Below are 11,161 nucleotides of genomic sequence, written 5' to 3' on the forward strand. Positions count from 1 at the left end.
CTAAGCAAAACTCCCAAAAAAATCATAACATAATAATTTATTCTTCTTTATATTTTGTTTCAGCATGGGGACGTAAAATCATTACTACAGAAATATGAAAGGTTTAGGGTAAGCTGGTTTCTTTCATTGTGAACAAACTACTCGTTAAATTTTGTAATCAAGTCATGCAATAGGTATTACTTTGTCATGCCGAACTGCCTTCTTATTGCATGTCATTTTCATGTAATTTTGTTTTTGTCATTTGTTTGTGTCGGGGTTTAAAAGTAAAAAAGAAAAAATAAATGGCTCCCAGCATTCTTCTCGGGTCAAAGAAATATTAATTTCTCTGTGATACACAAGCCAGAGGGTCGCTGTTAAAATCTGGAGGCATCTCTTTTAAATAGTTTGTCTTGTAATGTGGTCTCATGTCATGTCATGTGTCTCCTTTCATGCCCTATTATCTCAAGTCATCTCATGTCATGTCATTTAGTGTTGTTTTTTGTCATTTTCTATAATGATTCATGCTATAAATGAGTGGGAAGGAAAAGGTGCAATCATCTGAATTTACTCTTTCTTCAAACCTTTCAGAAATTTTTACATTTTACTGTATGACTACTTGAACCAGGACACTTGAAAGAAAATTGACCAACCAAAACATTAATTGAGAACAATAGATATGGATTTTTTTAAACAAACAAAGAATGTTGGAGCATCCAGACAATAGTACTGTTATTGTTTATGACAAATTGTTGCGGAAGTGTTGCTTATATTCTTCAACAGTATTGGTTCATTTGTGTAAATTGTTAGATTCTGATTGGTTATTTTTTTCCAATGGCATAGTTCAAGCAGTTGCAAAGTAGATGCTTTGTCTTTTGACAAAATTATTTGATGGTCTTAATTGTTTTGTTTTTTTTAATAACAGGGTGCCATGTCAACATTAGATAAGAAGTTTAGTGAGGATCTTGTTATCACAAAGAAGAGGCTGGAAGAAACAAAAGCACTAGTTGATAAAGAAATTGCTGGTATGTTTATTTCATGGATGATTTTAATATTCAGTTTGTCAATCCATTTGTTACCATTTATAGGTTCTCCAGTATATCAAACCAAACTTGTGAATACAACCGTAATTTTCAGAAATGTGTGGTTCCAGAAGATATCCATACCCACCCCATGGAATGGTCATTGGAATTTCTGAGGGAGTGTGTGTGTGTGTGTGTGGGGGGGGGTCTTAAATTTCCAAATTTTTAAAGGAAAGTATAATCCTTGACTAGAATTTCCAGAGAGATGGGGGGATTTAAACCAAAAAAAACCTTCTGTGGGAGGGGTATGGATATTTTCTGGAACAACACAATAAATTGATAGTACAACATAAGTTTGTATTACAAAAGGTCTTGATAATAGCAGGCATGTTAAGATTTTAAAGTTAACAACATTTTTTTTTAAGTTTACGAATACATAATTATATTTAATAATTATTTGTCTTTCTTTTTTAATTTATTCCTTTTGAAGCCTGCATCAATCTGTTTCAACCTAAAAACAATAGTATGATTAATTTTGGTTCATTCATTAGCAATTATTATTAGATGGGAGTGGCTTGTCACCTGACTTGCAAGTGCTTGTTATGTTTTTATGTACGCAGAGTTACAGCGCCAGCTGGATGTTTTGGATAACAAGTTAATGCAAAAGAATGAGGAAATGAACATTTTATTAAATTATAAGGTCAGTAAAATTACCAAATGTTTTTTACTACCATTTATTCAAGACAAGATGTCTGTTGAAATGGCTTTCTCCTCAGGCGTTTGCACGCATTATCGTGGTTATTGGTTTTCAGTCACAGGTTCAAAAAAGTGATCATCATGTTTTTTTTTAACCTGCTACTAAACCTGACAGTGCATGAAGTGGCCTGAAAAAAAAAAAACATTCACAAGTCACTTTACAATTTAACTTTCTGGATACATCCCCACCTTCCTTTTGTAATAATTGTTATTGTAAAAATAATGTTTTAATTACCTGACCATTATGATTTTGTATAATTTTCTGATAGGACAAGGAGTATCCAGCCAAAGCACTTCAAATAGCAAAACTCAAGAGGCAACGAGAAATTTTGGAGATGACATTTAAGGTTGGATTTAAAAAATCAACTTTTTTTTCATAGATGTACATACTAGGTTTTTCCTAGGCTGGCCTAAAAAAAAAAAATATAATTATTAAGGAGAGCCCATGGGCCCTGATGAACACAGTCTTCAAGATTTTTCTTTCTATTTCACTGAAATGTCATGAACTTCAATCAAGCAATGGTGAGCTACCACTCCCCATACTACATAATAAAATTATTTTTTTGTATTGTCCTGTGCACTTGTACACATTTGTAGGGCTTTTTATACAATATGTGCATTCATACGTGGTTCACACAGAAGGTTGCAGATTTCATAAATTGCATGTTACAGGTAGGTGTGCTTGTGCATAAGGTACAGTATAGGCACAATGTCCGAGGGTGACCGCAGTATGAACTTTTCTCAGCAATTTTTTCCTCGGATAAAGTGGAGATAAATTAACCATTGTGCTCCCCCAAAAGGAATCAATAAGAAACTCTTGATCATAACAATTACAGCCAATAACTTAGGGCAAGTAGCATTCCTAAATGTCTTAGTCCATAACAAAATGTTTGCTGGGTTGGTTTTTTTAACAGGAGGAACTTGAAGAGTTGCAAGCTGTAGTCGATGCCGAGAGAGACAAATTTAGTCAACACAGAAAAACTGTTCAACGTGAAGTAACAACAAAAGTAACAGAGGTATGAAGTACACTGAATTAAGGATGTTATCACGGGTTCTCCTTACAATGGCTATGTTTCTCTTGAAGACAAACAATACGTCCAACAAATTTTTCGTTAAAAAAATTGTTCATCTAAAAAACACATAAAACGGACAACACAACACACACGCTTTATTCTCACTTTCACTCTTAGTTTACATAACGTAATATTTTAGTACAGAATCGGTGTGTAGGATATCTGTATCAGTATCTGTAAGAAAGCCATCTATAAGATCACTGTAAGTGAATTTAGATAGAATATGATCTATATTTTCTCTTGTCTATATCTGATGTTTTAATAGGCTAGTTTCGAATTACGCTCCACTGATCACAAACAAAGAAATAAAGTTGAGGTTCAGGGGAATAATTTGAATTTTCTTCTGTTTTATTATATGTCTACAATAGTACGCGCGCTCTGATTGGCTGCGAGCGGGTATTCTTGTAATGACCGGGCATTATGAAATGAGGTTTTTGAGTTGTGAGTAAAAGCACTAGCGAGGGGCAAAAACAACACAAAATGCGACAAAAAATAACTATCTTTTCAATAACTGAAAGAAAAATATAAGCATACCGATACTTCTTTAGTATGAGCGAGGAGAGCGACAGAGAGCGAGAGCGAGTTTACCTCCAGTGTTTTTCCCTGATTATACTCGTTTTTGAATAGTGATTAAAGGCCATATAATAAATAGCTTATTACCCGCTGAGGGACCAGACCGATATTGCGTGTCGCCAGACACACAGCCTCGGTCTGAGATTCCCGTTACCTCACTCTCGGTTAATAAGTAGTATTTATTCCCCTCAACCTCGACTTCACTCCTTTGTTTTAATAGGATCCGTAGAGCGCAATTCGAAACTAGCCTATTACTAAATTCTCAGAACTTACATAAAATAAAGATGTTACAACCTAAAAGATCACTTCACTTCCGAATTTTGTACCATTCAGTCATTTCAGTAGAGAAAGAGTAAAATGTCTTTGTTTTCTTGAACATTCTTAGGATACAATAAATGCCATGGGTGAAGATATTAAAGAGATGGCTTTGCAAAATATGATTATGAAAAAGGTAACATGTATGACAGATTCTCAGTAAATTAAATAAAAATATGCTACCTTATTATAGGAAATTAACGCTCCATTAAATTAACGCGAATTCTCAAAATTTGTGTTATTTAAGTTGCGTTTTTTTTTGTGAGCGTTAATTTCCGCGACATTATTTAAGTGGAGCATTAATTTCCAAGACCTTAATTTTATCCCAAATACTGGATACTGTCCGAACACATATAGAAACTGGAAACAAAAAAACCTTCCCTAGTTTTCTGTACATGATTTTTTTAGTCCTACCTTGTCATCTGTATATTTTTAGTTTATTCTTGCTTTGAAAATATCTTTAGTGGCATGAAAAATCGCGTCAATTTTCTTCATTTTGAAAATTCCCCCGTCCCTCGCGTTAATTTTCTTTATTCAAAAGAAATTTCCCATCAATTCGCGTTAATTTCAAAGACCTTAATTTACGGGAGCGTTAATTTCCTATAATACGGTATTTTGAAGTAGCTGCGTCATGGATCGCACGTCTTAACAACTGTACGTCAAGTTTGTCATTTCTAAAAAAAAAAAAAAAAAAAAAGTTTGTCATTTCTGTTGGCCACTTCTTTAATTTTTCCAGCTCGACCAGAGAGGCCATAAAATATAAAATTTGTGCTTAAGTCAAAAATTGGTGGGTCTTGTTTTTGTTGTTTTTTTTTTTTTTTTTTTTTTTGGGATAAAAATATATAAAAAAAAAAAAAGGAAGGAAAAAAAAAAAAAAATAAAAAAAAAAAAAAAACATTATGTGGTCACCTTTACCATTGTCCAGACTGCCATGAATCTAGGGAGCTCTCCCAAACGGTGAGGTATTTGTTATAGGATATTTCAACTTTTCAGGGGCAAAATTCCATATACCCAACCACCCTTCACCTCTTGTCAGTGATTAAATTACCTTTTACCACTTAATTAGTAATGTTTTGAAACAGTTATGATGTGTGTTGTAAAGTGATGTAGTGTAGTGGCTTTTGCCTTGACTGATTTTTTTTTTCTGTTAGGAAGTTGAAATACACCAAAATGAAGTGAAATCGCTGGAGAAAAACAATGCTAAGTTAGAAGCTGAAATCAGGTGAGAAAAAGATGCTCGTCGGAAGATTTGAATTAAACCCCTAAAGGAAGCAATCACTTTGTTTTACGAGGGTTGCACATACTTTTGTCACTTGCCCGGTTTTGTTTGTTTTTTTTTTTTGGGGGGGGAAAAAGGAGACGGGAAAAACCCGGGAGGGGAGAAAACACAATTCCCCCCGCCCCCCCCCGGGGGGGGAAAGCGCTCCCCCCCCCCCCCCCCCCCCCCCCCTGGGCATGATTCTGTTTTGACCCCTTAGAGATGCCATTTGCCATGCCGATCGGTCTTGGTCACATGACGGCGTTTTTTATTTCATCACTTGCAACCTTCAACGAGACCTCGACGGCTAAAAATATTGGCTTTCTGTCCTGAACACCAAAATCCGGAATTTTACACTTGTATGAGAAAAGACAAGCATCCCCAGCCCTTTGATATGGGGTTCCCCCCCCCCCCCCCCACTCTCGAATTTTCTTTTTTTTTCGCTTTCTGTGCCTCTTTATTGAGTGAGTAGCATCTTTGCACAAAAACGTTTTGTACCGTTCCGTTTTGTTGTCTTTTTTGGAAAAGGTGTCAAATGGTATGAAAACGTAAACAGCAGCGGTATGTCGTAATTTGACAGCGTAATTTGATGTTGATTGACACACTATTCCACTTTTTTGGTTGTCTGGAATTTTAACCATTCTTAATCCACAGAAAAATGTTAGATAGCGAAGCCTTGGACACACAAGCTGAAATATTTCCTGAAGTGTTTGGGAAAAGGGAGAAGTAAGTATTTTATCTAAATTACATTTAGTATATAATGTGTTACTTATGGTGTATTTTTCCCAGGTTATAAGGTTTTGACACTTGAATAAAGTTCTTACTAACTCACTAACTCACGTATAGAGGATTTCCAACGTTTGCATTCACATTGGTGTTACTGTTTGCCGCTGTTTACTGAGCTCTGCGTGCAGTGAGCTGTAACCAATCACAGCGAAGATGCCTTTTCAGCCAATCAGTTACAAAAAAGTGAGAAAAATGGTGCCCGAAAGTGCGTGCGCGCAGCGTGCGTGCGTGCGTGCGGCCAGCAGTTAAACTTATTGTTAACCGGAAGGGATGCACAAATTCTGTCGCTGCAAGGGTGGAATGAATTTATATTGTAGTGAAATGACTTTGTCCATTCACGCTGTAACGTTATTTTGAATTATTCTGCAGGTGCACCCCAGACATGGAGCTCCATCTTGATATACCTACACACGACTGGCTACCAATATGATGACGCAGATACTCCTTGTCGGCCATCGTGAAAAAATATTTATACAGTAGGAAGCCAACGCCATCTGTAAAAAGACAAAAAAGGAAATAATTATTTCCCTTTGCTGGGGGAAATTACGTTGATTTGGAAGCCTCAGTTTATAAAGGTGCATATAATGCAGTCATAGTTGCATGACCATAGTTTACTTCAAGTTAATTGACTACGCACGCCGAAACTGTTGCATAGTCTTTGATTCTTGTTTCTTTTGGTATCATTTTTGTTGCCGGGTTTTCTCATGGCTTAGCCAATCAAAAGTCGAGCTAATTGCTCCCGATGTGCTTAGTTTCTTTCTCTACAGAAAACAGTTACAACCACAAAGGTGATTATTTTTAGTTACTGACATCTTGTGACTTTTATTGTAAATATTTCGAGTTATTTAAAATAACTGCTGTTAGCACTTGTAAAAAATTTGTAAAAAAGTGTGAGAAAAGTGACAAGGTTTTGTTTATAATAAAATTTACTGAAATGTTACAGAAAGAGTGGAAAATAATTGTACTAAATAAATGATAATGTGTGGTAAATGTTATGGACAGGCCGAAATCGCAAAATCGGGGCGGAAAGTAGAGTTGCTGAAATCAGAAAAATACGGCAGAGGGTCAAAGAACAGCAAAAGATCTCTTTCATCCCTGGAGTTGTGTACCCAATGTTGAAATTTGTGTGGGTCAGCCGGGATACATACGCTATAAAGGGATTTCTTCCCCAAAGGGTCTTAATTTTGATCTGGTCTGAAAATGAGTAACAGATTTTTACGTAGTTTATTCGCAGAACTACCAATTTTAGATTGGTTTTAATACCAAAAAAATTCCTACCTAAATCTTTTTTTAAGACACCCAAAAAAATACTTGCCATATTTTCCTATCCAAAAAAATTCCGGAACCGAAAATTTCAAACCCAAAAAAATCCTTCGATCATCCCCGAACATATGGGGATAAAACATCATACTTTCAATTGTTCCATATTGCATTCTGCACTTACCAAATCATCGAGATTTTTTCTTTTAGAAGCGGAGTTTGGAGGCAAGCTTCTATAGGCTATATCTGACATTTTGCATTCATTTGGTCAAGGAAATTATATTTTTACCAGTTAAATGTAGGGAAAAGTTAGAGAGTTTTTAAAACCGATGTCTGTGGCAGCCATGAACGGGCTTTTAGGTGAAAAGACCGGTGGTGACCCCCGGGGGTCTGGGGGGGGCTTTTCCCCCACCCGACCCCGTGTTTGTCCCAGGTATGAGTCGTTAGATCTTACATGAAGTACTAATTGTTTTTACCCATAGTACACTGCGCACTAGAAACGCAGGTCTTCCGCCATCTTGTTGGATTTTCGGCTTTCTACGGTTTTCATCATGGCGAGTTTACTGAGAATGGGTGCTCTACCACGACTTTACTCCAGGATTGCTTGTAGGCAAATCCAGACGTCGGCTACACGTAAATTTAATCCAGTTCCAACGGTCAGACCAGAGTACGGGTCTGAATTAGCAGCGCTGCAAGCCAAGGAGAAGGGTCCATGGACGGAGCTTACAAAGCAGGAAAAAATAGATTGTAAGTTTTCCAATATGAACTTGCATTATAGCGTATTGCCTACTTATTCAAATTTTGTTTAACGGACAAGCTATCGAGTTATTTTGACGTTTTTAGTACCAATAAAATAATACAAAACTGTCTTTTATAACCGTACATGTACGTATTGGCATATTGGTTCACTCTCTGTTAGTTGTAAAATACAAGAATTGCTTAATCCTTTCTTCTCCAATATAACTGTGATCAGTTTAAAACTTTTTTTTGCATTGTCTCAACAAATGTTAATTTGGATGTTAAATAGAATTTAGTTAAATTAACTTACTGGGATTAAAATTACTGCAGTGCTCCTGGCTTTATAATAGAACAGACACCTTTGTCGAATACTTCCTGAGTTGCTGAAACGACTTATTGACCTCCATAAACAAACCAAACAAAACAGTTTGACAGCAATTGAAGTGAAACTTCTCTAACAGAATCAATCAAAACTGAACAATCAAAGCAACAACTAGAGACAAACTTAATTTTGAAAATGGCTACAATGTACAAATCAAATTGTTCAAGTATCCATTCCTTTTATATGCTGCCCGATTTGGGATGAGTTTTTTTGGTTTTGCTTCTTTTAGACACGGGTGTTACAATGTTACACAAACTAAAACTTGAATAAATACTTTAATGTTTTTGTTTTAGCGGGATAAATACCATGAGAAAATAAAAAGTGAACTACTCATTGTTCATATAATATTATCCCGGGGAAATTATCTAGCGTGACCAAGTGGATATGGCTCTAAACAAACTTTTCGCAAATAGGGTCAATTCCAGTCTGCCATTGTTGGCAGTAAATTATATTCCTGATGTTGAGAACTCTTGAGATCAAATTGCAGGGCATTTTATTCCAACATACTAAAATACCTTTAGCAAGCCCAAGTTTCCAACATTTAAGGCATTGGTAATTTTTTTTTTTTTGTGTGTGTGTGGGGGGAGGATGTTGGATTCCTGTTAATAAACTGTAATTTTTGATGTAGTTGCCTTCCTGACAAGATGGCAGCCATTCTGTGACAAGGTATATTAACTTGTGTGCAATTGTTCTCTCAAGTATATAGAGCTCAGTTTGGAAAAACCATAGCAGAAGAAAAAGTGCAAGAGCCATATCTGAAGAAGATGATTGGAATGCTTTCTTTGATGTTGGCCTTATCTGTTGGTCTGTTTTCATTTCTCAGGAAGTATGGTAAGTGCACTGGTTTTCCACTAATTTTCAGTCACTGAAAATTATTTACTGGTAGTCATAACAGAAGTGTATAGGAAAGGACATTCCAACTACCGTAAAATCTACAGTATATCTTGCAACAATAATTGTAATTGGACATTAATTGCCATTTTGTTTGTATTTTTTCTTTGCGTCATTTTCATATCTAGCCATTTTATCTTGAAGTTAGGCAAAAATTGCAAGGTGCCAAGGTCAGGGCTGCAAATAATTTTTTTCACTTGAAAGGACATGTCCTACTAAGACACCATTTTGGTCGGACAAAATAAAATTGTGGTCGGACATCACCAAAAACAAAAGGCCACTTACAAGTTATCACTTATGATTTATGATCAAAAATTATCTGGACATCATGTCCGACCGCAATTCGGATTTCGTCGGCCATGAGCAAATTTTGGTCGGCCAATGTCCAATGACCAACTGTTATTTGCAGCCTTGCAAGGTGCCTTAAAGTTATGTCTTGTAACTCTTGGGTTTGAGTACATTTAGTATCTTTCCGCACTTGAGAAACAATGCCCAAGGTTCAACCCCCAAAAAATCCCTACTGATGATATAGTACTAAAGAGCTCTGTCAAGTGGGTTCAATTTTCATGCACAGGACACAACCAGTCAGTAAACTACATGGATCTCTGGGGCATCCTATACCACTACAAAAAAATTTTGATTCCTATTTCTCAAATACTAAAAAGTTCAAAGACAGCTCAAGTGTAATTCAGACATTTCCTTTTTAAATTACAGTGAATTTAAGTGCATAATAGCATGTCTTTTCTTCAATAATTAACTACTGCAGTCGGATTTAGGTACAAAATAGGGAAAAAGGGAGCAATGCTGATAGATAACAGAGTCCTTCCCTTATGTTTACACTGGCTCTCAGTGTTGCTTGCATACCAGCTATCTTTCTACATCCCTCCTTCGACATTGTTTTTCGATGTGCTGTTTAAAATGAGCCAATCAAAACCTGATGCATACCATTGTTTCATGCAAATGAGCCCACAAGTTCAGAAAGTCATGCTAGTGGGCTGTGATTGGTGGATTTCGATCCATCTTGTTTGTTTAGCATGTCAAAAGATAGAAGCCGAAGATAGCAATTAGGCACGTAACACTGAAAGCGGGTGTAAAGTAACTTTTTCTGGTAGTAACTGATAGTCCTTAAAACACGATATTTTCTTTATTTTTTTAGTTGGTCCAGAGAAGCCCCGAACGCTCACAGCTGAGTGGCAAGCAGATGCAGACAAGTTGGCAAAGCAACGCAGGGCAAACCCCATCAGTGGAATAAGCTCCAAGGCCTAAGTGAACATAAAAATTGTTGTTTCATGTTAAAACTTGTTGTAAGCCTGCTTTAGGTGTGGTAATTTTACAAATTTCGGAATATTTTTTTGTTCTACTATGTGCTAATTGTGTGTAAATAAAGAAAAGTAATAAATCACTGGTCTGGCTTTTAATTATGATTTGTCTGTCATTTTCTTAATTTTGGTACTTTTCAACAGTTAGAGATATCAGTTAATTATTTAATAGGTACAGTGTAGATAAACCCTGCCTTGTCCACAAACGTCCTCCTCCTTGGTCTTGCATAGTTCGCTTGTCGTTGTGGGACTGACGCTCACAGTACACTTGGCACTGTGGGCCATTTGCAGACAGGAAAACAACCTGCAACCTAATCATCAAGCCCCACACTCCCTGTTTTCCCGCCTTAGCAATCCGGCTGATTTTCGCCTGGGGACGAAGCAGAGATAAACCTATGTAATGAAGTCAGTTTTTGCTATAATAGTATCACAATCAGTTCATAGATTGATTTATTCAGCCCTTGCTCCCAGGGTCTCTCTTGAGGGGCATGTAATAAAACCAGGAACACCACAACAACCCTCTTCCAAAAGCTCACCCTAACCACCAAAAACAGTAACTGCTAACCAAACCCCAAATCTCTAACTTCCAACCCTAATCCTAACTGTAAACTTACCTTGTTGGGGTGTTCGGGTCCTGGTTTTCGAAGATCCTCCCTTGAGGGGGCAGAAGGAGGCCCACTTGTCCCCAGTTGTCTCTCTTGTCTTTCAGAGGGACATGCGCATGTGGGGGAGGGGAGCACAGGGAGTAATGAGTTTTTCCTTACTTTGCCCTAGAAATTATAATTTTGACTTGTTTGTTTGGTTGGTTGTTT

At 36.7% G+C, this 11,161-nt stretch overlaps 2 protein-coding genes across 2 annotated transcripts in view; both read left to right on the forward strand.

Annotated features, from left to right (window-relative positions):
* Nucleotides 1-6,717, forward strand: part of LOC144649679 (uncharacterized protein C20orf96-like) — a 9,959-nt gene extending 3,242 nt beyond the window's left edge. Inside the window, exons 4-12 of the mRNA XM_078509237.1 lie at nucleotides 64-108; nucleotides 902-1,001; nucleotides 1,619-1,698; nucleotides 2,024-2,101; nucleotides 2,669-2,770; nucleotides 3,786-3,851; nucleotides 4,867-4,937; nucleotides 5,628-5,699; nucleotides 6,129-6,717. Coding sequence (XP_078365363.1) covers nucleotides 64-108; nucleotides 902-1,001; nucleotides 1,619-1,698; nucleotides 2,024-2,101; nucleotides 2,669-2,770; nucleotides 3,786-3,851; nucleotides 4,867-4,937; nucleotides 5,628-5,699; nucleotides 6,129-6,189 — 675 coding nt within the window. The 3' untranslated portion in view covers nucleotides 6,190-6,717. The remainder of the gene's footprint in view (nucleotides 1-63; nucleotides 109-901; nucleotides 1,002-1,618; nucleotides 1,699-2,023; nucleotides 2,102-2,668; nucleotides 2,771-3,785; nucleotides 3,852-4,866; nucleotides 4,938-5,627; nucleotides 5,700-6,128) is intronic.
* A 780-nt stretch (nucleotides 6,718-7,497) lies between these two features.
* On the forward strand, nucleotides 7,498-10,451 carry LOC144652430 (cytochrome c oxidase subunit 4 isoform 2, mitochondrial-like). Its single transcript, XM_078512440.1, has 3 exons — nucleotides 7,498-7,766; nucleotides 8,839-8,970; nucleotides 10,187-10,451. Exons 1-3 carry the CDS (start codon nucleotides 7,571-7,573, stop codon nucleotides 10,294-10,296), a joined length of 438 nt encoding a protein of 145 aa, XP_078368566.1. The 5' UTR covers nucleotides 7,498-7,570; the 3' UTR covers nucleotides 10,297-10,451.
* Nucleotides 10,452-11,161: the final 710 nt, after the last annotated feature.

The sequence above is a fragment of the Oculina patagonica genome, chromosome 4 (genome assembly GCF_052425735.1).
Source record: "Oculina patagonica isolate OP01 chromosome 4, crgOcupat, whole genome shotgun sequence".
Classification (NCBI taxonomy): domain Eukaryota; kingdom Metazoa; phylum Cnidaria; class Anthozoa; order Scleractinia; family Oculinidae; genus Oculina; species Oculina patagonica.

What these genes read in the sequence shown, in the direction of transcription:
- LOC144652430 (XM_078512440.1), top strand. Translation starts at nt 7,571, where the DNA reads ATGGCGAGTTTACTGAGAATGGGTGCTCTACCACGACTTTACTCCAGG. An exon ending in AAAGCAGGAAAAAATAGATT is followed by an intron (nt 7,767 to 8,838) that starts GTAAGTTTTCCA and finishes TGTTCTCTCAAG; the next exon opens with TATATAGAGCTCAGTTTGGA. An exon ending in TTCATTTCTCAGGAAGTATG is followed by an intron (nt 8,971 to 10,186) that starts GTAAGTGCACTG and finishes TTATTTTTTTAG; the next exon opens with TTGGTCCAGAGAAGCCCCGA.